Here is a 25,698-nt window from a genome sequence, read left to right as displayed (position 1 = left end):
TTCTAGTCTGTACAATTTCTTTACGGTTTACTAAATGTGTGCAGCATGAAAGCAAGTCATGGATGTTTTTTTTGTATTTACTGCTGGAATTAATCAAAGTTGGTGCGCTGCTGTCTGTTATTCCCTCTAGGCACCTTCAACCCATTCTGTGATGATCCCCTTCCAGCTTATCCCAAGAAGCAGCTCATTCTCAAGATCATTAGCGGACAGCAGTTGCCCAAACCGCCAGATTCCATGCTGGGGGACCGTGGAGAGGTAAAAACATACCAAAACACATCCTCTGTTTCCACATTCTCCATCTGTCATCTCTTCTCTCCCTCTCTGTCTCTCTCTTGTTCTTACACGCTATTGCACACATTTGGACAATTATTTGACTGTTTAGATCTTCCAGTTGCTCTCTTTCTTAATATAGCCAGGGTCATAAAATGAAATACAATTCATTTCATTGCTTTTTCTCCTCCATCAGATTATTGATCCTTTTGTTGAAGTGGAAATAATCGGTTTGCCAGTTGACTGCTGCAAGGAACAGACCCGAGTTGTTGATGATAATGGTTAGACACACACACAGACCAAAAATTGCACATTTCTACACTGACCTAACCTGAACTATATACAACAAGTATAAATTATGTAATATAATATTTTCTCATAACTTTTTTACATGCTTTTGTGTAAAAAGGATGAATGTGGAATATTTGTGTATGTGTGAGTTTTGTTTGCTTATATTTTGTGTTTTACAGTGTTCATACTATAGAATAAAATGCAAGTATGGCATGCAAAAAAAGCAGATAAAGTCACAGGTCTTTTCACCTCTATCATATTCTGGTAATGGCATTGTTGTAAAAAACAGAGCAAACCAATGAAACAATGCCACAGATATTGCATTTTACTCTGGGCTGTGAAGCACAGCCTGGATAAAAAATCAGATTAATTAATTAATGAAACAATGGAAGCAAAAAGGCGTGATCTTCGGGTGTCACCCCAAACGTGACTCCACAGATGAGAGCACTCTGCAGGGGCAGGGAGAATGCCTCCTCTGGGAAAGGTTATGAAGCCCGGGAGCTCAACAGTATTATATGATCAGTGTGAGATCCTACCTTTTATCGACGGAAGTCTTGCAGTGTGTGGGTGTGTGCTTTAACGGCATACTAATGAAATGGATAATAATAATTAAATTAAGCTTACTGTATATATATATACACACACACACACACACACACACACACACACACACACACACACACACACACACACACACACACATATATATATATACACGTATATATGTATATATGTATATATGTATATATATATGTTCTTTCTTCAGGTTTTAACCCAGTATGGGAGGAGACTCTGACCTTTACACTTCACATGGCTGAGGTGGCATTGGTGCGTTTCCTTGTCTGGGACCATGACCCGATTGGAAGGGACTTTATTGGTCAACGGACTGTTGCTTTCACCAGCCTGATGCCTGGTTTGTGAAGACTCTGTTTTACATATTGTACTTACTGTGCATGAATGACATAAACATAAGTGAGGACAAGGTTGTTACTTATGGCTAGAATCAATATAGTACTAGGATAATTTTCCCTTTGTGGATTAGATGGTGCTATTGCTAAGGGATATATCATCTCCTGGTTGTATTAGGTAAACCATGATTTCATGTAACTATATAGTGAAAAAAAAGTTATTTGTCAGGTTATCTTTTTACTCTTTTCTTTTCTTTTTTATCTTTCCTTTCCTTTTCTTTTCTTTTCTAAATTTGGATCCATTTGAATTTCTTTTGAAATCCTGAAGATCACCCTGCATCATTTGATAACATCTGTTATCTGTGTTAAACACACTGTTTAGCTCACATGCTTTCTCTCTTCATCTCTAACCACAGGTTACAGACACGTTTACTTGGAAGGGCTAACTGAAGCTTCCATTTTTGTGCACGTGTCAGTGCATGATGTCTATGGGAAGGTAAGTGCCCTATATGCCTGGGGAATCCCCTTGTTAGCCTTTTTCATCAAGTGACACATTTTTTTAACAGGTAAACAGAAAATTGCTTTTTTCTCAACACACCAGTCCATTTAAGCTATGCTCAATACTTTGTCTTTCTAGTGGAGCCCTCTAGTGCTGAACCCCAGCTTTACCATAATGCACTTTCTAGGATCTAATAAGGTATACCCGTTTACTAGGGTCTGTGTGCTGCTGCATGAAAAAGCAATGCATGATGCAAATGTGCAGTCTGGCTTATCTTCAGTGACTTTTTGTGTGTGACATTTCAATTGACTGAGTCATGCAGTTTACTTACAAATTAAGCTTTCATTCAGATTTTTTTTTTTTTTTTACCTGTTGTTGTCTTATTATGAGAGTACATGTAATTATTTTTAATGTCAGCATGTGTGCACAACCAAACAACAGCTTTTTGCATTTTGTTTGCTGTGGTGACTAAGGAGTAAGGGTGCCATCTATAGACAATGTTCATGAAAGCAGGTAGTTGTTAACTGGTCATATCCAGTACATGCAAAACCTCTCATCGTTTATATAAAATTCCACATCAACATTTTAACTTCAAACTGAAATGTTGTAATGAATTTAGATTATTTTAGATCGACACACTGGTTGATCAGGCATTACTTATACATTTTTCTTCTTGTTTGGCTCTTGTCCTCAGAGTAATCAGCTACGAGGTATCCGAGGTTTCTTTAACCGTTCTTCCAAGTCCTCCGTTGATACAAATTCCAGTGGTCCTCGAAAACGCTCCATCAGTGATCACCTCCTGCGACGCACGGCAAGTGCCCCGGCAAAGGGACGGAAGAAGACAAAGATGATGCTGTCAGAGTCAGTGGCTTCAATATCAGACCATAAGAATGGCACAGGTGCAGCTGCTGCAGGAGGAGAGGGTGTGTCTGGGAAGGAAGGAGGGATGGAGAGACGTCTCCAGCCTCGAGCCCCACTTATTCACAGGCCGATCTCCATGCCCTTAGACAGACTTCTGCAAGGGCAGCTTTCCATCTGCTCCCCAGACAAAGAACAGCATGACATAGGTGCAGACACTATTATTGGTGGGTATTTTCCATTCATCCTGCAGTCAAAGATGGAAATAAATACAGAAATTATATAAATTACTGAGAAAATTGAACCATTCTAGTTTAAATACCATCATATGACTGTTTTTGTGACTTGGCACTATTTAATTAAAATTTAACTGAATTAAATATATTTGTAAGATTCATGATCTAATATCGGACACTAACACATATCAGGCCACAGCAATCTGTGGCAAAAACAACAGAGTCAAAATGTGAAACATTTAATTTTTTAATGCCTTGTTTTTAAACTACAGCATATTTTTAAACTGTTATATTTTTTTGAATGTTACATGGAGTTGCCTTGATTTGCTTTGCAGAATAATAAATGTAAAATATTTTCTGATTTCTCTCCCTTGCTTTACTTCATGCTACAAAACTCATGTACAGTAACCATGTGAACTGACAGACTACAGCCTATTCTTCATAATACCTTAACATGCCTTTTCTGTCCCATCTTCATTTGTGTGTTTCCTTATAGTAGAGAACTGACTAGGATATGCCTACAGGTAATCTAAAATACCTATTGTCTGAAGGTTGCATCGTTCAAAAACATACCAGTATTGCGTCCACCCAGTGTATTTTGTTGGAAAGTGGCCTGAGAAATATATTACTGTGCCATGTTATCCCATTTGACCATCTCCGTCCTGATCTGATCTTTGCAAACATGGATTCTTTCTTTATTTAAAACCTCCACCATCTTCTCCTTTCACAGTTGTACTTGGTGATCCATTTGTCTGTGTTTTGCTGTTGCCTTGTTTTGGCTGGATTGTTATTTGTTGTCAGTGTTGGTCTGCTTGGTATTCAAAATCAGTTATTGTATATAAGCATCTCTTTATTAATCCCGTATTTCATTTATCTGTGTCCACAGGATCCTGCCTTTTTGACAGGCCAAGGTCTTCATCTGTTGACCTACTCATCGAATCATCACTTGCCACAGAATCAAACACCCCTTCTCCCTCTAAGACATACAGAAACAAAGAATTTCACCAGTCAGAGACTTCTTATCTGGTTGTTGGTGTTGGAGAAGTGAGGAAGGAAGAAGACTATGCGAATTACCAACCAGAAGTCAACAAATCCAAGATCATCTCCACAAGAACAGAGAAAAACTCTCTTGTACTGCCTGCAATGAATAGCCAAATGCAACTGGATAAACCAGAAACATCATTAAGCAGCACAACATTCACAGTTGCACCTTCAGTGTCTTCATCCTCCTCCCCTGTCCCCTCATCTGTGGCCCCCCTTCCCCCTGTCAACAGGTACTGTGATTTAAAGAGCCCCAGCTCTATGCATGACAGCACAATTTCCAGAATTATTGATGCTGTATCCTTAAGCAATGAGGAAGACACATGTGGCTCTGTTTCAGCTCTTATTGGTCAATTTGAAAGCACTGTTGACCAAAACAGTTTCACATCTCATGATATGATCCCATCCCATCATTCAAACTTGAGGCCTACTACCCCTAAAACACTAGAAGAGTTCAGATCTCCTCTGAAAACCAGCGCAGATTCCCCCTACAAGAAAAATCCCACAAGTCCCCAGAAGGCAGTTCAAAAAGCAAATAATGTAAATCAGGAAATCTGTTCACCTCACAAAAGTATCCAACGTGCACCAGCCCCCATCTCCAGCCCAGAAACCACTGAGCTTGAGGAGGTCTATACCATTCTAGATGAGGAGGTTTTGTCGCCAGTATCAGTGTACAACCTGAAGAAACAGACAGTCCATGTTCAGGCAGACACTTTAAAGAGCACACCCTCAAGCAGTTTGGGGTCATCTCCAGCAAAGGTGGTTCAGGGACTGAGGAACAGTCATAATATAGGCTGGGATTGTGTGGAAAGAAAAAGAGATGATGAGATAGAGGAGAGGGTGTATGAAGAGGTGACTGATCCCCCAGGACCAATGAATGAAACAGAACAAAATACTTCTAAAAGGTACATAGGCTCTTCTGTAAACGGTCACAGTTTCCAGATTCCCTGCGATTCATCTGGAAAAGTTTTTACAGAAGTGGAGTTAAATGTTGATGAGGATCCACTGGAGACGATGCTGACTTCCCCAAGACATTGTGAGTTTGGGCTTATGAGTCCTATCAAACGCCAGGCTATATATGAAAACCATGAGTCCACTCCCAGCTGCTTCCTACAAAAACAGCCTTCTTCATATTATGATTCCCAACAGCAGTACTCATCACGTTCCTCTCACGTTGCATTTTCACAACATCATTCCCTCATGAATCAACCTTCTTATCAGCAGTTCAGTCACGATGAACATCATGACAGCTCCCAGACTTCCCTCCACTATAGACTTTTTAACTCTAGACCCTCTAAACCCAGTCCACTGCGTCAAAACAGCTACCCCATACCTCAGAGAAATTCCGAGGCCCTTAACTACACCAGAGACTTCAGCACTTCCTACCAGCAGAGGAGCTACAGTGGGAATCGTATCCTAAACATGTCTCATCAAGACAAGCTGGGGTATGAACAGCTGGAGAGGGAGCAAGCAGGATGTTACCAAAATGGTATTTCCTCTTCAGAAAGCCTCCATGATCAATCTGCTACATCTGTAAACAGCTGTAGAGACAGAGGCCTTTATTCCCCCTCTTCAGACTGTGAAGCAGTATACAGCCATCTGGACTATGACTGCATTATGTCCTCTAAGGCGCCACAGAACAGTCAGCTACACAACCAAAGTCAAACACAATCATTTGACCAACAGCAGTCATGGAACCACGAGGTTTCTCAGATTAATTATAGGCACCAGCCACAGGCTGAAACCAGAACTACACGACAGTCTAGTTTAAAGCCTTTATCACCTCTTTCTCAGTCTGATACTATAGACTCCACAGCCCCCAACCCATGCAAATCCAAATCCCTGGGAGACTTAACCTCTGAAGACATATCATGCAACTTTCAGAGCAAATACCACATTATTAGTCGCAGTTTCATCACGCCCCATATGAGGAAGCAAAAGAAGTCGGGCACCATAGAGGGAGTAACTTTCCAGTCACAGTCTTGTGATCCTCTTACCGAACAGCTACGTAAGCTGGTCAGTTTGGAGGGGGATGACAGTGACATCGATAGGCCCCAGTCTCCTCAGTTGCAAGAAAAATCCCCACTGTCACAGCCACAGGCACCAAGTTTAGCTCCTGTTGTGTCCAGGGATATAGATGATTCCCCTCCACCCCTAACACGTCGCCTATCCTCCCGTAGTCAAAGCCGTGTACGTCACATCAATAGCCGGGCTCGCGAAAGACAGCAAGAAGCTCTAAAACCTCGCTCAGGGGTGGTCATCAATAGCACTGGTGGCATTGGTGGGGTGGTATTAAGGAATAAACCAGCCTCACAGAATCCTCCAACGAACAGACACTCTACTGGTTCTTACATAGCAGGTTATCTTGGTCAGCTGGAAGACAGGGGACTTCCCGAAGGAGCTTGCACATCGTTACGTTACGGAAATGGTGACCATTATGGAGATCGATACTATACTGATGACTCTCTTCCACCTGCAAACACAAGCCACTCAGTGTCTGAGCCCGAGGTCTACTTTCTGCTCAGACTCTAATTCTGATAACTTTAAATGAAATTAAGAATCTGCCAGTGATTCTTGATTAACTTCTGTTATACCAAAAGTCTGGGGATCAATGAAATAAGCACTTGCTTGTTCTCATGTTTGTTAACCCCAAGTTGAATAAATGTTTATTCTGGGCTGTTTTTAGAAAAGATAAAAGTAAAGCATCTCATATAATCCATGGTTGGATCTGACAGCATGAATTGCCTGTATGAAATGTCCACTATTTCAATAGTGAATGGTCTTTCTAGTCGGCTATATATTGTCTGTATTATGCTTAATGTGTAAATGTACTTGGGAACTTTGGGTCCCTCCAAACGGCTTCCTAGACTGATTGTACAGATACTTGTTATCTTTGTCCCAGTGATGTACTGTCCAAAATATGTACACTGACTATGAAGCAAAAAAAAAAAAGAAGTATTGGCTGTTAAGCAGAGAGGGAATGTCTTTCTGTGTATCATTTGAATGTGTAGTAGTATCAAACAGCTAGTTTGAATTGATGGATTTCATCTTCATATCAAATGTAAGTCTTCCTTCTCTTTCCGGTGGTATTTCTTTATTTGTGTTGTGTGTAAATATTCCTGACATGATTTTTCATCTCAGATGAGTTTTAGTTGAGAATCAGTTCTAACTGTACATTTATGTTTGTGCATGTTACTTGTGAACATGTCAAGCATGACTATGCACCAGTTTATACAATAGGTGTTGCATTGACCAACCTTATTTGCACAGAACAAACAGTTGTATTGGATACAACAGAGGGCATAGGCTGGTTTGTATTGGGTGCAATACAGTACATAGACTTCTTTGCTTGGACTTGTTGCTCTTTTTGATTTGTAGAATTTGAAAATGTGATTGCAAATTAAGAAAAAAAATGAGTTTAAAGGTTTTTATTTTTATAATTGCTTTGATACAGACTGCAAAAATGATCTTTTAGTTCTGTTCATTTTTATTTTGTATACGTAATGGACTGAAAAGGCAGAGTGACAACTACACTGGGCCAAGCAGAGGAGAGGAGCGTAGTAAGACTGCAGTTTTGGTGGGTTTTTTCTTTTTTGTTTCAGTGTTGCACCATCTTTTTTCTTTGTATGGCTGCTCACTGAAGAACTATGAGCATTTTCTTATCAATGCAATAAAATTATGAGATATTTGGTATCAGCAAATGACATGTTTTTTTTCTGTGTAGTAACAGATAATCAATCAAGAATGCGGCTGAAGCTCAAAATCGATTCATTGTAAGACATAAACAGCCTCTTCTTTCCCCATATGCCACCTAAAACGTAACGGGATGTAATTGCTCATGAAATGTAATAGTGTAATAGAAAGTGTAATACAGCTGACAAATGATACACCTGTTGCTCTGGATACACAACTCCCACAGTACAAACGTTCAGGGAAATATGAGAGAAAAGAGGCATACAGCTACATAGTTTGAATGGTTTTTTTGTTTGATTTATTCAACTTTAGGCTCATTAAGACAAGATCTGAGCCAAGACTTTGCTTTTCTACCCTAATGCTCAGTATCTCAGTCGCCTTAGTTCATCCACACAATACCAAACATCACAACATCTATAACAGTGGCTGTAAGCTTTGCTTTCCAAATTAAATATTAAACTTACAAGCCACCTAAAAGCAAGAGACAGTGAAAATTGCCTTAATTATAAAGCTAATTTAATGGATTTTAGAAAGGCTATGAGATGTTGTTATTTTTCTTATGTCAGCATAATACACACAATCTACTTTTTAGGTACACCTTGCTAGCACCAAGTTGGACAGCCTCAGAGGATGGATACACTGTCATAAAAGGATGGACATGGTTAGCAATAAAAGGTAAACTGTGGCGTTTAAATGATGCTTAGTTGGTGCTAAGGGACCAAAGGTGTGCTAGGACAATATTCTCCACACCATTAAACCACCAGCAGCAGCCTGAACACCTGACAGAAGGCACAATGAAGCCATGCTTTCATGTCATTTATGCCAAGTTGTTATTCCTGCAGCTGAAATCGAGTCATCAGAACAACATTATTTACATATTGTAATTACATTTTTCCCAAAGGAACTGCTGCTTGCTGGATCGTTTATCTTTTTCAGATCATTCTTTGTAAACCCTAGAGATGACTGTGTGCAGATTCTAGTAGATCAGCAGTTTCTGAAATACTCACACCATCCTGTCCAATGCTAACAACCATGGCAAGTTTCTTAAATCACTTTTTGAACTTCAGATGTGATTGGCTAGTTGGATATTTTTATTAGCAAGTAGTTGAACAGCCATACCTAAGAAAGTGGCTGGTGAGTGTATATGTACATAGTCTACAGACTTCTGATCAGTAACTGGTTTTGCCAGCTACAAACATCAAACAGTAAAGAAAAAGTAAAAAGAATCAAGACTCAATTAGAAAAATCACCGGAAGAAAGATTTGAAGGGCAGCTGGGAACTCGATCCAAAGAAGGATAAATAGTTTTCTAGATATTTTTTGGGCTAACTCCTGCGCTACAATGACCACAGATTATATAAAAAAATATTCACCCATCTTATTTTACACTTTACTGTAATTTCACTTGAGTTCGAATCATCTATATAAATGTAATGTTGAGAATTTTAGAACACATTAAAAAAAACAATTAAACAAGTTAAGGTGTAGCACTGGAATTCCAGAAATAACTGGAAATCTTTCAGAGAAAAAAGGTTTTCACAAGAATTTGCAGATGTTCATTCCTTGTATTTAAGAGCTCTTATTATTATTATTATTATTATTATTATTATTATTATTATTATTATTATTATTATTATTATTATTGTATTATTATAGTATTTTGTATTCTGCAAACACTACTATTTTTGAGCCATCTGATACTGCAGATAAAAAAGATAAAATTAATTAGATCAGATGTGATGTAGAACAAGTCTTGTACACTAAATACATTTCTATTCCTGTAAGCAAAAATGATAGAGCATTCATCCATCCATCCATCCATCCTCATCCGCTTTATCCGAGGCTGGTTCGCGGGGGCAGCAGCCTAAGCAAAGAGGCCCAGACCTCCCTCTCCCCAGCCACCTCCTCCAGCTTATCCGGGGGAACACCAAGGCGTTCCCAGGCCAGCCGAGAGCCCAGGGTCTGCCCTGGGGCCTCCTCCCGGTGGGACATGCCTGGAACACCTCACCCAGGAGGCACCCAGGGGGCATCCTTGTCAGATGCCCGAACCACCTCAGCTGGCTCCTTTCGATGTGGAGCAGCAGCGGCTCTACTCTGAGCCCCTCCCAGATGGCCGAACTTCTCACCCTATCTCTAAGGGAGAGGCCAGCCACCCTTCGGAGGAAGCTCATTTCTGCCGCTTGTATCCGCGATCTCATTCTTTCGGTCACTACCCACAGCTCGTGGCCATAGGTGAGGGTAGGGACGTAGATCGACCGGTAAATTGAGAGCTTCGCTTTTACACTCAGCTCCCTCTTCACCACAACGGACCGGTGCAGCGTCCGCATTACTGCAGCTGCAGCCCCAATCCGTCTGTCGATCTCCGGCTCCCTTCTCCCATCACTCGCGAACAAGACCCCGAGATACTTGAACTCCTCCACTTGGGGCAGGAACTCATCCCCGACCCGGAGTGGGCACTCCACCCTTTTCCGGCTGAGAACCATGGCCTCAGATTTGGAGGTGCTGATCCTCATTCCCGCTGCTTCACACTCGGCTGCGAACCGTTCCAGTGCGAGCTGGAGGCCCCCACCCGATGAAGCCAACAGAACCACATCATCCGCAAAAATCAGAGATGAGATTCTGAGGCCACCAAAGCGAAAGCCCTCCGCCACTTGGCTGCGCCTAGAAATCCTGTCCATAAAAATTATGAACAGAACCGGAGACAAAGGGCAGCCCTGGCGAAGCCCATCACCCACCAGGAACGAGTCCGACTTATTGATAGATAGAGCAAATGATAGAGCATTTCTAAAATATTGTTTTGAACCTACAAATAGCAGGGGAATAGTATTTTAATAGTAATTGTAGTAATAGTAGCAATCTTGAAAAAATTGGGCTTCCACAAGTGCCTCTGTGTGCAGTCAGAGCGCCTTATTTCTTTTTTTTTTTAATCTATTGAATTAATGTAAGCATTTGTTGTGCTCATTCACTACACCAACACTTCACAATTACCTCATTTTATATAAAATACTCCCCCCGGGGGTACAGGATACAGGGTACAGGAACCATACTGTACTCTCATACACACACCCACCACTGCCAACTGCATGCATGCTAATTATTTGTTAGCATTCAAGTGTTTTTCCACTATTACTCTGGAGAGGAGTCATTTTATTTTATCTGCTGCTTGAGTCATCAGTTTTACTTCCTTTCAAAATGCTTCCCACCTGTTATAAATACCCACATCAACACCTCACATGTGCAGAGAGGGAGGCAGATATGTGTTGGTCGAGATAGTTTGGACTTTGTAACCAGGTGAAATCATGTTTTTGTTTAAAATGCCCTTTCTTCTTGAAGAACTCATATGAAGCTCTATAGGATTTAATTAAATGTTTTATTTAGTAAAAGTGTATTTGACTTATTTTACAGGTTTGATGAAGCTGTTTTGGGGTGAATTGTGTTATACATTTACTAGATTTACTGTAATTACGATTCATGAATTTTCTGACATTCATGTGTGCCATATACAGAATGGCTGCTTCCACATTTTGGCTCCCCTTGCAACCCACTAAGTGGCTCTCCTCAGCCCTCTCCCTGCTGCTTGTCAGCATAATGGGTAAACCAGTGGGACTGCAGGGGGTGCAGGTGACGGTGTGCTCCCAGTTGGGTGCGCCAAGCGACAGGGGTGTCTTTCAGGATGGAGATGTGATTATCGGCGGACTCTTTAGTTTGCATTACATACCTTCAGCTGTAGAACAGGACTACACCAGACTGCCACATTATGAACCTTGTAGCGGGTAAAACTTACTCAAAACATTTTTGTTTGTTTGCTGCAATATGTATTATTTCATATTATAAAATCATATCCTGTAACCTTGCCTTTCACAGGTTGTTTAATTCACTATGATTTTTTTCCTCCTGTGGTCACAGTTTAGATTTACAAGCACTAAAATATATGTATGCTATGGCATTTGCCGTGGAGGAAATAAATCAAAACAGCGCTCTGCTACCAGGAATAAAACTAGGTTATCATATACTTGATAGCTGCGGCCGATACCCATGGGCTCTGCAAAGTGCTCTCTCACTGGTTGGAGGAGACAGACACAGCTGCAATTTAACAGCCTCTACACTTTATTCTGAAGCTTATGAACAACCCGGAGAGACAGCAGGTTTGATTTCAAATTTCATGAAGTTAAAATTTGAAAAGTTCATGTCAAACAACAAATAATATGATCCTATGACTGTGTAAAGATGCTGCTTTTATTTATTTATTTATTTATTTATCCAATCATCAGGTGTTCAGCCTGTTCCTTTACTCATTGGAGGTCACGCATCTACAACAGGAGTGATACTCTCTAGGATCCTAGGGCCTCTCTCTGTACCAGTTGTAAGTTTTTATAATGGGAACAATGACTGATGATAATATTGTATAGTCATCTTTGAAGAGCTAATATATTTTGTAAGTTGTAAAAAACGGATATTTGTGTGGCTCACAGATCAGCTACTTGGCTAGCTGCCCCTGTCTTAGTGACAGGTCCAACTTTCCTAACTTCTTCAGAACAATCCCCAGTGATATCTACCAAGCTCGGACCATGGCACAAATGGCCATACGCCTCAACTGGACTTGGATTGGAGCTGTGCTTGCGAACAATGATTATGGTCAAAAGGCAATACAGGTGCATGTTTTCCTATTATGCTGTAAATTGCTGAATAAATCTTTGTGTCCGTCTTATATAATAAAAGATAACATAGTGGTTGCTTATACCTCCATATTTCAGGTATTTCAGGAAGAGATTAAGGGGAAAAGGGTGTGTTTAGAATTCATTGAGACTGTTCACAGAGAAACTATTGTGAGTGATGCCAGACGGGTGGCGCTTACGATCCAGTCTTCAACTGCAACTGTGATTCTGATCTTTTGCTGGTATACAGATGTACAGAAAATATTTGTGGAACTTGCCAAGAGAAATGTGAGTAAAATATATTGACACTAGTAGCATAGGAGTTCATCAGTAAACACAAACTTGTGTTCTGAAAAATAAAAGCACTGCTGGTTTTATTGCAAACTTTCTTTATTTTGATATTTCCTTAGGTGACTGGCAGACAGTTTCTGGCCAGTGAGGCCTGGAGTACCAGTGACGATCTTCTTCAAGATATTACAATCTCTAAGGTTGCAAGTGGAGTTGTTGGTGTTGCCATTCGGAGTTCAACAATACCTGGATTTGAAAATTATCTAAAAAAGTTGAGCCCATCTCATCGTCCTGATGATGAATTTCTGAGAGAATTTTGGGAAAAGGAGTTTGGATGCAGTATTGTGAATGCCTCACACAATACTTCTACCTCATCCCATGTGAAAAAAGCTTCTATACCACCCTGCAGTGGGACAGAGTCCATAAATGAAGTGCAGCATTTCTTTAGCGACATCACCCAGCTAAGAGTGGTGTATAATGTCTACCTTGCTGTTTATGCTGCAGCCCACGCCCTTCACAGCCTACTCTCCTGCCCCAGTGGAAAAATCCCTCCTCAAAACAACATCTCTTCTTGTTCCTCTCCAAAACACATCAGAACTGTAGAGGTGATCATAATTATCACTGTGTGAGCTATTAAACACAAGTGCTGGACTTTAAGATTTCAATAAGTTGAATACTATAAAGCACTTTATATTCTCAATACTGTACTTTCAGCTATTGCAACACTTAAACACAGTGAATCTCACAACACCACAAGGAGAAGTGTTTTATTTCCAAGGAGGTGACCCCCCAGCAAAGTATGACCTTGTGAACTGGCAGAACACACCCAAGGGGACGCTAAAACTTGTTGTGGTCGGTCATGTAGATGGTTTTGACCTCCACCTTAATGAGTCAGCTATTCAGTGGAGCACAGGATCAAATCAGGTAGTCAGATTAACAAACTGCCTAAAGGTTACTGATTAATTTGCTGCAGAAAGTAGTGTTCTTGTCAATTTTTATAAGATTATGCCATGTGTCTTGTGGTTTTTATTTAGGTGCCTGATTCAGTGTGCAGTGAAAGCTGTCGCCCAGGTACACGGATGGCAGATAGGAAAGGGGAACCTGTCTGCTGTTTTGACTGTATCCCATGTGCCGAAGGGGAGATTAGCAATAAAACTGGTAAGGAAATGTAAGCAGAGTTCTGGGGTAGTGTTTTCCTTGACCCTTGTCTACTTTAAGTTCATCTGCACTTTTTATTTTCCTATTTTCAATCTGCTTTTCCTCACTTCTTTACCAGATTCACTTCAGTGTGAGCAGTGTCCGTCTGAGTTCTGGTCTAATGTTGAAAGAATTGCCTGCATCCCTCGCCAGCTGGACTTTCTTTCTTTTAATGAAACTTTGGGCATTACTCTCACAACAGCAGCTGTGTCTGGTGTCAGTGTGACAACCACTGTCTTTGTCGTGTTTCTATTCTACCGTCAAACACCTATGGTGAGGTCTTTGACAAAATGTGAAATAGAGTTTAAAGTATTGATTCATTGTTTCATATTTATTTTTTCTCATATCCAGGTACGAGCCAACAATTCAGAGCTGAGCTTCCTCCTTCTTCTGTCACTCAAGCTCTGCTTCCTGTGCTCGCTTGTGTTCATTGGCCGCCCGTCAGTCTGGTCCTGCCGGTTCCAGCAGGCTGCATTTGGGATCAGCTTTGTGCTTTGTGTTTCTTGCCTCCTGGTAAAAACCATTGTGGTTCTGGCTGTTTTTCGCTCAGCTCGGCCTGGTGCTGAAACTTTAATGAAGTGGTTTGGCCCAGGCCAACAGAGAGGAAGTGTCTGCTTCTTTACCTGTATACAGGTGCACATATTCCTGTATTGATGACATAATGAGAATGTTTGCCAATAGTGTCCTTTCTCTATAGTAGATCACAATCTTTTTCATTAGCTGTCTCATCTACAAATAAAGTAAATTAATGTACAAATAAAGTACATTAATGTACAAATGAGGTAAATTAAAAAATGTGGGCAACAACAGTGGAGTAAGAACATTTAAATATTACTTTTGGGCATGATTTTTACAGTAAAATTTCACTGGAAATCCCATGCTTCATTATAATAATAATTTTTTAAATAATAATAACTTTGAGGTTTGTTTGTTCTCCATACAGGTTATCATCTGCGTTATATGGCTCTCTCTCAGTCCCCCCAGGCCTCAAAGTGATTTTGGTTTTCAAGGGTCAAAGGTCACCTTGGAGTGCACCATGGAGTCTGTCGTAGGCTTCTCCCTCGTCCTAGGCTACATTGGCCTGCTGGCCTGTACCTGCCTCCTCTTGGCGTTTCTTGCTCGTAAACTTCCAGACAACTTCAATGAGGCCAAACTGATCACCTTCAGCATGCTGATTTTCTGCACTGTTTGGGTGTCCTTTGTGCCTGCTTACATTAGCTCTCCGGGGAAGTATGTTGTTGCTGTGGAAGTTTTTGCAATACTTGCCTCTAGCTATGGTTTACTGCTTTGCATTTTTGCCCCCAAATGTTTCATTATTCTTTTGAGGCCTGAGAAGAACACAAAGAAACATCTTATGGCTCGATAGTTATTCAAATGTGAGTGTAGAATTCTTTTTACATTTGTCTTTTATTAATAACTGAATTGAATTAGAAAAAGTAGTTGTGTTCTACTGTTAGTAAATAATAGAGGATAGAATCAAATATAATGCAATTATGTGTTCTATATCAATGTTTTTAGTGGGTTTTTTTCCCCTGAGTTTTGATTACAACCTGCACCAAAACCCAGTAAAATGCTTCACTTTGTTTGTTCTAGGCCAGTTTTTTTTTTTCATTATGCCATCCACATAAACTGATTTAAATTTAGTGATTGCTTTTCTAACTTACTGATATGTTTTGTTGATAATAAATTGAGAGTTCAGGACAACTTATCACAACCATTACACACCAGTTTAAAGACAACAGGCCAACCCAAAACACTTATAGATATCAAATACTCAAAGATGTGCTGAGGCGACTTATGATATCATTTGGTAGTAAATAAATAAAACGGCATTGGACTTTGATAATGGAAGATACACACTCCATACAGAGAGGACTAATCTGTCAGGCAGATCACATTAATATCTTATATATTCTAAATATATACAACAATCAAAGTTCATGATAAATAGGTAGATGTCACATACACAAATAACTTTAAAGATGATATGTAGATTTTGCTGAAACTGCATGTACCAAGTCATGGCCAGCAGATGGTAGTGTCATACCATTTATTGATACTCTGTTCCTTCCCCTGGCTGCTTTGAAAGTAATGTACATACAGCACTCTTATGCCATTGCAAACAGTCTTTTCTTTGACCCAAAGAAATTTGTCTCAGTCCAAATACAATTTGCAATAACAATACAATAAAGTTCATGGATTGCACTGTTAGTCCATGTTTTATTTTCAAAGGTAATTTTGGGGTTAACTGTGTTTCTACTCACATCTCTCTCTCACCACCGTATGTCACTTTAGACTGTGTATTTCAGTCACTGATATCTGCCACTTCCTGTAAACCATTTTGAATAGACAGTATGTTTTATGTGTGGCACAGAAAAAGGATTTGAGGTTGGTACATCAACCACCCTACAACTATTCACAGCGGTGTTTTAGACGAGAGCCTACGCCGTTCATGTATATTGGCGTAAGGGCACTCTCTGCAGGCTATTTTCAGATAATTTCCTCTCTGAGTGGATTCTTTATAGTGCCATTTCTGAGACAGGGGCAATCTGAAGGGGCTTTTTCATGAACAGGTTCCTTCCCAATCAACAATTTTTCATTTGCATGTAAAGCTGAAAAGCTGGATGTAATTTCCATTTGAATTTGTTGCCATGACCCTGTACGTGTTATATGAAACTACTCTATGCTTTTATACTTACAGAAAAGAAAACAAGTCTGTTTAATAATAATAAGGAATTCTGAATACCACTTTGTCCATTTACAATAATAATAAATAAGCAAATAAATAAGCAAATATTTTAATCTATTGTTACTGCATCCATTTACATTAATCATTCAGAGGCCAAATAGAAGTAGAGGTCATGTCATTTCTTGCCATGTTTAAGCCATGTTCCATTTTCTTTTTTTTAATTGTGAAATTCCTATACACACTGCAGGCTGTTTACACCTTAGTGTAGATGATTACCAACAGTGGTAAACCCTGGCAACTTAATGAAAGGGTCATAGTGACCTGAAGTACAAATTGTTTGGAGCTTCTCTTCCTTTTTCCACTAATGTATAAATATCTCAAATCACTCCTATATGAGTGACCAAAATGCTCTTTGAAAGGCTAAATTTTCAGCCAAACTATTCTATTTTTTTTACCTCCTGGGACCTGGTGTCCACATATGTTGACATCACATTTTGGGTTATTTAGACCAAAATACTCAATTTTGCTCTACAAGTGCCCGATATCCACTTACGAGGACATTATACTGTTACTGTTATATCAAAATTTTAAACAAATATCCTCATATGTGGCTCTCATTTTCGTTAGAAACAAAAATTAGGCAAAAAAAAATCTGATAATTCTTTGTTTTTACATTCATCAGGACCCAATCAGCCCAAATATCACAGAGAAATTAAAAATGCATGCCGTGGAAGAGTTCGGGTCTTAGGAGGTTAAAGTGTCCTAAATGATTTTTTTCAATTAATTTCTACTTCTACTCAACTTCTGTTTCAAGACACTTTATATTATGAGGTGAAAAAGCTACAATAAGAAAAAAAGAAGAAGAAAATCTCAATGATCAGATGACCCTTTTGAACAACCATTTGTCAACAGTGGGAAGAAAAAAAAAACTCCTTTGAACAGGAAGAAACCTCTGGCAGAACCAGGCTCAGGGAGGGGCAGCCATCTGCCACTACTAGCTGGGGGTGAGGAGAGGGGGACAGGACAAAAGACAAGAGGAAGAGAGCCAGATAATAATTATGATTAAGCGCAAAGTAGGCATAAACAGAGAGAATGAAAAGACTTGACTGAAGAAGAAATGTTTATTACAGGAAATCCCTATCATAGACCTGTTGCAGCACAAGAGAATTAAGGGTCACCTGATCTACACCTATTATAAAGCAAAGTTTTAAGCCTAATCTTAAAAGTGCAGGGGGTATCTGTTTACCTGAAGCAAAACCTAGAGGTGGCTTCAAAGAGGGGCCTGAAACCTAAAGGCTCTGCTTACCATTTTACTTTTAAATACCCTAGGAATGACAAATAAATCAGCAGTCTGAGGGCAAAGAAGTATAAGATTGGCCCTGATTATTCATGACCCTGTATATGAATAATGTGCCATGTTTTCTGAAAAACCATAAAACACAACACAATGCAATAAAAATTACCTCACAGTTTCCTTGGCACTCTGTACCATGACCCTTTTAATAGGACTTAACTCCATGGGAAATAACACTCAAAACATGGTTTGCTGGTGCAATCTGTCAGTAAAAAAAAGAAAAGGATGAAAGCTTCAAATATAGATCAGATTCAAACAATTTCATCAAATGTTTTTCCTTTGTGAATCCTTTTTGTTTTGCATTGTATAATTCTTTTCAAATAAGAAGTGCAAGCTCATTTGGATTATGATAATCATATGTGTGGTACATGTGAACAAGCACCTATATAACTGAATAAAATGGACTGACAACTATATAACACTTTTCTAGTCATACTGACAACTCACACTGCTATGATACAACCTGCACTGTTTGCACACTTGCCTGCATGTAGATATAAAAGTGTCAAAAAAAAAAAAGACAAATCATTGGTGGTTCACACTTGTTTATGTTGATTGAAATTTAATTTAAAACAGCCGAAACCCAATTTAACGCAATAGATCTGCCAGGGTAAATACGGGGATGTTTTTTTACACATACTTGTCACTGAGCATGACCAATGTTTTATTGCTCCTGGTGGTACAGCTTATTGCATTTTTGTATTACTACTGTTTCCTATTTTGGAGTCAAATCACATGTTAACTTATCTAATCATAACTGACTAGATTTATGTGAACAGTTCACATCTTTACACAGTCAGGAATAGTCACTGAATAGACATCCCTGTCTTTGTCACTGTTGTGTGAACTCATGGATGCAAAACTCACCAGAGCTCCAGCAGTCTTGCGACAGATGTAGCTGCAAATCTCACCGTCAGCTGGTAGCGATTAAGTGTCAACACTATGGCCTCCTTTCATAATACTAGATACCAGATCTGGCTCTCTCAGCTTCAGGTGTAGGGGAAGACCTGAACTTATTGCTTGGTTATTTATTAACGTCTGTCAGGTTTGCGGCCTAGTGCAAATTTGATATTTTAGCAGGTCAAACATGCTGTTTGTTATTCCCCGGAGACGTGGGGGTGCCTCTGCAAACCATTGGGCATCCCGGGTTAATGCCAAATGTTGAGTTAGAGTCAACATTCAACCTAAATAATACAGTGAAATAGCTCCATTTCTATTTCAAAACATTTCTATTATAAAAACAGCCATTTGAATGGGTGTATTCTGTGTGGTTTTTTTCCATTGTTATTGAGTTCAAATTAAATCTTCTAAACCTGGTCAACAAAATGTTTCCAAGGAAAATCTATTGGTCCATGTAGTCACCGCCCTCCAGGTAAATACTCCAGTTTCTGCAGCACACACCAGTCACCCTCAGTGATGTTTTGCTCATCTTGTTTACTGCTTCAAATATCAGCCTTACAGCTCTTATAAATACCTAGAACAACATCTTTGTTTTGCAGAGCAAGAGACGGGTATGTCAGTTCAGATATCTTGCCAGCTTTTAGTGGAAACTATCTTTGTTGTCATATTGTCTTGAAATGTTCTCCTTCAGTGGTAAACATCCAGGAACAAGTATTTTTCTTACTTTATAAAGAAAAATATAATACAATTAGGCATTTTGGGAACTGTTAAACCTTAGCAATACAGATTTTTTATTTTGCAAATTTTATAAATGTATGATACACCATTGAGAAGTTGTTTTAATATGATATGCATATTTGAAATATCCAGAACAGCTCTGTCCATGTCCTGGGCCAAATGGATCTTCATTCTTTGGTCCTGCACTGCTCCATCCCTGCTCCTTGTAGGGCTTGTGGGCAGACAGCTGGGGCTCCAGGTGGGGGTGCAGGTAGTTCAGACGGTGACCTGTTCTCGGTGGGGTACACCTGGAGACCAGGGTTTATTTGAAGATGGAGATGTAATCATTGGTGGGCTCTTTAATCTTCATTACAATCCTCCAGCTATAAACTATGACTTCACTCAGCAGCCCTACAACAATACTTGTACTGGGTAAATCTATATGCATTTTTTTACTCTTATAACTGTACAATTTCACTGCATTTTGGAAAAACAGGAAAAAACAGAAGATAACTCTATTATTTTTATTTCTGTCTTTTCTATTCCAAATGCAGTCAATTATTTTCTTTCCATTCTTGTTAATAATGTCATGATATATGAATATGAGCTAGTAATTGTTGTGCTTTTTTCTTTTATCCTGGGTGCCCAGGGTGCACAATCTTCCATTGCAGTACATCTATGCTATGGTGTTTGCAGTGGAGGAAATAAATCATAGTACAAACTTGTTACCAGGTATAAAACTGGGCTACCACATCCGTGATAACTGTGGCCTCCCACAGTGGGCTTTGCAGGCAGCACTGTTGCTGGTTGGTGGAGACAGCACTAACTGTAACACAAGAGCCCTGCAGTCTGGTTATGGACAAGAAAGAGGTAATAAATCTAGTTTTGGAATTTTGGCCCTCATTTAAAAATGAGCAATTAAAATAAACCAGTAAATTAAGTATTATTAGTTTTCTTTAAACTATAACTTTATCTCACTGTATTTTCCATTGTCATCAGGTGATAAGCCCATTCCTTTGATCATTGGTTGCTCCTCATCTGCAACAACTCAGACAGTCGCCAAAATCCTGGAGCCTCTCTCTGTACCTTTAGTGAGTTGTACTATCTATCTATCTATCTATACATATATATGTGTCTGTATGTATATGTCCCCCCCACAAATCTATACATGAATTTGATACAACTTACTTACTCTTACTCTGACTGATCATAGTGCACACAAGTAATGCATTATTTTAATCTTGCTGAAAAAACAAAACTACAAAGACTCTAGCAACACAGCTATATAGTAGAACCCTGTGTTAAATGTACTATATATTTCAGTATATTTATATGTATATGTATTTATGAGTATGACTTTTTTTTTCAGATTAGTTATACAGCTAGCTGTCCCTGTCTGAGTGATAGACATCAATATCCTAATTTCTTCAGGACCATGGCCAGTGATATTTACCAAGCCAGGGCTTTTGCCCAACTTGCCATACATTTCAATTGGACCTGGATTGGAGCAGTGATAACAGATAATGATTATGGGCATGTTGCATTAAAGGTGGTTTATTTGTTGCAATTTTATCTTTGCAAGAAATCTTCACAACTGTTTGACACGAATCTAAAGGTTCTCTGCTTTAATGTAAATTTCAGATATTTGAGGAAGCGATTCAGGGAGCTGAGGTGTGTCTGGCATTTGTAGAGACTCTTCAAAGGGAAAATATTGTGCGTGATGCCAGACGAGCAGCACTCACAATTCAGGCCTCAGCTGCAAGGGTGATTTTGATCTTCACATGGTATACAGATGTGTTGGAATTATTCCTTCAGCTTGACAAGTTAAATGTGAGAAACTATAATAAAATTCATAATGCAAGACAGAACTGAGGTTTGTAACAGAATATTTTTTTCATTTTTTTCTTACTTTGTCCTTTTGCTTACTAGGTTACTAACAGGCAGTTTCTGGCCAGTGAGGCTTGGAGCACCAGTGGAGATCTGCTCCAAAATCCAGTTACAAGCAAAGTGGCAGCTGGTGTTTTTGGTGTGGCCATTCGAAGTTTAACTATACCTGGATTTGGAAATTATATCAGAAGTTTGAATCCATCTCATCGTCCTCATGATGAGTTCTTAAGAGAATTTTGGGAAAAGGAGTTTAAATGTAGTCCTGGTCTTACATCTGTCTCTTCATATGCTTCTAAACCCTGCAGTGGTACAGAAACCCTGGAAGAAGTGCAGAATCACTTTACTGACACCTCCAAGCTAAGAGTGACATATAATGTCTACCTTGCAGTTTATGTTGCAGCACATGCCCTTCACAGCTTACTCTCCTGCCCATACACAGACAGCATTTCTGAAAATGAAAACTCCACTTGCTCCTTTCCAACAGATATTAAACCCATAGAGGTTAGCAACATTGCTTTCACTCCCAAATTTCCATGTATACCGTTTTTCAAAAGCTACATTTGCAGTAGGGACATTAAGAATTTACAATTCCCCTTAAAATTAGACTAGTACTTTGTACTAAAACACTGAATAGTTACTGAATATTAACTGTTTCAACATTTCCAGGTCTTGCAGCATGTGGCCAAAATAAACTTCACCACACCACAGGGTGAACAGCTTTATTTCCAAGGTGCTGACATCCATGCAAAGTATGACCTTCTCAACTGGCAGAACACGGGTGAGGGCCCAGCAAAATTTGTTTTGATTGGTCGTGTGGATGGGTTTGACCTCCACCTTAATGAGTCAGCGATTCAGTGGACCACAGGATCCAATCAGGTAGCTAAAATAGGAGAATTAAAAAAAATTTTGTGGGTCATAATACGTTGTATACATGAGATTAGGATTTTTCTTTTTTTTCTGTTGTTTAGGTCCCTGTTTCAGTGTGCAGTGAAAGATGCCACCCAGGTACACGGATGGCACCCAGAAAAGGTCAACCTGTTTGCTGTTTTGACTGTATTTCATGTGCTGATGGGGAGATTAGCAATAAAACTGGTGAGGAAGATATAATAGCCTCACAAGCATTTAATCTATTCAGTACTCCAATATTCATTCATCAATCTTTTATTATACCATAATCCTGGCTTTAATAGTTTCAGCACATCTACGTTTTGCTGTATGTATTTTCTTCTCCCAGGTTCCCCTCACTGTGACCGATGTCCATCTGAGTTCTGGTCTAATGCTAAAAGAACAACCTGCATTCCTCGCCAGCTGGATTTTCTTTCCTTCAATGAAACCTTAGGAATTACCCTGACTGCAGTAGCTGTTTCTGGTGTCACTGTGACAACAGCTGTGTTTGTGGTATTCCTTCACTATCGTCAAACACCTATGGTGAGAATGCTGTACATGTTTGGGAAAAAAGTTTCCAAAACATTAAGCATATAGGAATCGTTTGAAAGAATTCACAGAAACTGATTATAATGATATTCCTATTCTCATGTTAAGGTCCGGGCCAACAATTCAGAGTTGAGCTTTCTGCTCCTTGTGTCAATCAAGCTCTGCTTCCTGTGCTCGCTCGTGTTCATTGGCCGTCCATCAGACTGGTCTTGTCGTTTCCAGCAGGCCGCTTTCGGGATCAGCTTTGTGCTTTGCATCTCCTGCCTCAAAGTCAAGACCATTGTGGTTCTGGCAGCATTTCGCTCAGCTCGGCCTGGTGCTGAAGCCTTGATGAAGTGGTTTGGTCCAGGCCAACAGAGAGGAAGCGTCTTCTTCTTCACCTGTGTGCAGGTGCGACATGCACTTTTTGAAACCATAAACTATTACTGTTAATGTGATTACAGAAATTAACTTGACTTTGTACAATGCTTCTCCATAAAGGTTATCATCTGCATTATTTGGCTATCAATCAGCCCCCCTGTTCCCAAATCTGACCTGGATGTCCCAGGGCTAAAAGTTACTCTGAAGTGTGCCACTGGCTCTGTGGTGGGTTTCTCTCTGGTATTGGGCTACATTGGACTACTGGGCTGCACCAGTTTCCTCTTGGCTTTTCTTGCCAGAAAACTTCCAGACAACTTTAACGAGGCCAAACTGATCACCTTCAGCATGCTGATTTTCTGTGCTGTTTGGGTGGCTTTTGTTCCTGCCTATGTCAGTTCTCCTGGAAAATATGCTGTTGCTGTTGAGATTTTTGCCATCCTTGCCTCTAGCTATGGTTTGCTGTTCTGCATATTTGCTCCAAAGTGCTTCATCATTCTTTTGAGGCCTGAGAAAAACACTAAAAAACATTTGATGGGTAGATAGGAAAGCAAATGTAACCATTGCCACTGTAATTCACCTTTTTAAAAATGTTAACAACTGGAATAGAGTCATTGTATTTATCTGGTCATATATCATTTAAAAATATGATGGTTTATTGTCTTATTAAATTGTGACATATCCTAAAACTTTATGACGGAGCTGCATTTGCATCACTATCTGCTAGCTATTGTCAGTGTTTACTAAGCTATATGAAATCAGAAATATTCACTCAGACATGAATTGACAAAATATGTCAGGCTGTCAAAGAAAAAAAATTGACAAATTTCTTATCTTTTTTTAAATTTTACTCTTTTGAAAAAAATCTGCACTGCACCTATTTTACAAAAATTGCTTAGGTAACAAACACATTCATAAAATAAAAACACCATTATAAAAGAAGTCCAATGTTGTGTTGTTTTTACTTTGTAGTGGTACAAATGTTTCATTAATGTTGAAAAATAAGAATTTTAAATGCCTTTAGTGTCACGGCTGGCGGAGTGAGCCGTGTGGAGTGGAGGAAAAGGAGGACCCAAAATGCAGCAAACTGATGATACGAGTGAAGTTTATTTACACGGTGGCAGTGGCAAAAACAGGCAATGAAGCATGAGTAATGACAAACCTAAACTGGGAGAAACTAAAGAGCAAACCTGAAATCTTACAAAACGGAGAGCGGAGCAGAGAGACGCAGACCAAAGACCAGGATACCAAGAAACACAGACGAGCCGACAACGAACACAGACCGACACCCACTATATATACACACACACACACACACACACAAGGTAATCGGGTAATCGCACACAGGAGGGAAGAACAGCTGATCTGAATACACATGATGACTGGAGGACACAAGCTGAACACAATGACAACAGACACAGACTTTCAGAACAAAACAGGAAATCTAGAACCCGAACCGGACACAAGGGGGGAGGACACAGAATAACTAGAACAGAGGGAAATAATCACAAAACACAAAACGCTGGGTCAACGACCCAGGACCATGACATTTAGTCTATTGAGATGTGCAGTTTGCAGTATGCACTGCAGTATGCAGTTAAAAAGTAAATTGTTATACAGAAAAGATTAATACGATCAGAGTACAGATGGGATTTCAGTGTTCCATACTGTTTTATGAAATTTCTGTCTAGTAAATAAATAATTGACTAAAGTGGACGCAAACCAGTAAACAAATTAAAACAAATAAGTACTGCTGAGAAACTAGAATACAAAAATTACAATAAAATTATCAACAACAGAAATAGCTGGTGAATATATAATATGTAATATAATAAAATATAATATGTAAACAACTTAACAACCCCCTAAAGTGTCAAGTCACATCACGTGACAGCGCAACATAAATCAAATCAAACAAATCAAACATCCTGTGTCAGCTCTGCGCTGACACAGGAGCATCGAGTCCAGTGACCTGGCTGTTTCATCTTTGTCGAAAGCCCAGCATTGCAAACAACAGCGGAACTTAAAGAATCGATCTCACCGGGCTAGTATTGATCCAATACCGATGCCGACTTGGTATCGATAGAATCGATATTTGGATCGATCTGCTCACCACTACCTCCCAGGCTTCTAGACTTCTGATTGGCCAACGTTATGTTTTTAGCGTTTACATGTGGACGAAGATATTTTTTCAAAACTGCAAGTGTGGACGGGATTTTTTTAAAAGCTCAAACGGTAAATCTCGGTTATCAAAAATACCCGTGGACGTGTGAATGTAGCCTGAGTGCAGAGTTGAAAGCTGGGGTGGGGCTTTGTGTTGGGGTCTGACAGACACAGGCCGTCCAGTTGGTTCTATGCAGCAGACAGTCCCACAGTGGTGCTTGAGGGATCGAGAAAGAAACACTTCTCTAACAGACTGAAACTT

The 25,698-nt window shown here is 39.6% G+C and overlaps 3 protein-coding genes across 3 annotated transcripts in view; all 3 read left to right on the top strand.

Moving 5' to 3' along the window:
* The window catches only part of plch1 (phospholipase C, eta 1), a 55,007-nt gene extending 47,203 nt beyond the window's left edge, over window positions 1–7,804 (top strand). The window contains exons 17-23 of the mRNA XM_085430324.1: window positions 131–255; window positions 467–551; window positions 1,328–1,474; window positions 1,886–1,965; window positions 2,107–2,166; window positions 2,663–3,053; window positions 3,949–7,804. Of these exons, the coding sequence (XP_085286450.1) occupies window positions 131–255; window positions 467–551; window positions 1,328–1,474; window positions 1,886–1,965; window positions 2,107–2,166; window positions 2,663–3,053; window positions 3,949–6,635 (3,575 nt within the window). The 3' untranslated portion in view covers window positions 6,636–7,804. The remainder of the gene's footprint in view (window positions 1–130; window positions 256–466; window positions 552–1,327; window positions 1,475–1,885; window positions 1,966–2,106; window positions 2,167–2,662; window positions 3,054–3,948) is intronic.
* A 3,498-nt stretch (window positions 7,805–11,302) lies between these two features.
* On the top strand, window positions 11,303–15,301 carry LOC146694247 (extracellular calcium-sensing receptor-like). Its single transcript, XM_085478734.1, has 11 exons — window positions 11,303–11,568; window positions 11,702–11,940; window positions 12,067–12,158; window positions 12,268–12,447; window positions 12,550–12,738; window positions 12,861–13,343; window positions 13,453–13,662; window positions 13,773–13,896; window positions 14,015–14,208; window positions 14,287–14,568; window positions 14,879–15,301. The coding sequence occupies exons 1-11, from the start codon at window positions 11,303–11,305 to the stop codon at window positions 15,299–15,301; spliced, it is 2,682 nt and encodes an 893-aa protein (XP_085334860.1).
* A 4,460-nt stretch (window positions 15,302–19,761) lies between these two features.
* LOC146694246 (extracellular calcium-sensing receptor-like) lies at window positions 19,762–23,819 on the top strand. The gene is made up of 11 exons (XM_085478733.1): window positions 19,762–20,027; window positions 20,245–20,433; window positions 20,569–20,686; window positions 20,965–21,144; window positions 21,237–21,425; window positions 21,525–21,983; window positions 22,149–22,358; window positions 22,451–22,574; window positions 22,717–22,910; window positions 23,025–23,306; window positions 23,397–23,819. The coding sequence occupies exons 1-11, from the start codon at window positions 19,762–19,764 to the stop codon at window positions 23,817–23,819; spliced, it is 2,634 nt and encodes an 877-aa protein (XP_085334859.1).
* The last annotated feature ends 1,879 nt before the right edge of the window (window positions 23,820–25,698 follow it).

The sequence above is a fragment of the Copadichromis virginalis genome, linkage group LG14, assembly GCF_057382275.1.
Source record: "Copadichromis virginalis isolate Kocher_CV1m ecotype Utaka linkage group LG14, C_Virginalis_male_GT1.1, whole genome shotgun sequence".
In the NCBI taxonomy this organism is placed as follows: domain Eukaryota; kingdom Metazoa; phylum Chordata; class Actinopteri; order Cichliformes; family Cichlidae; genus Copadichromis; species Copadichromis virginalis.
Note: the sequence above shows the minus strand (reverse complement) of the source record. Positions and strands in the feature narration are given on the sequence as shown.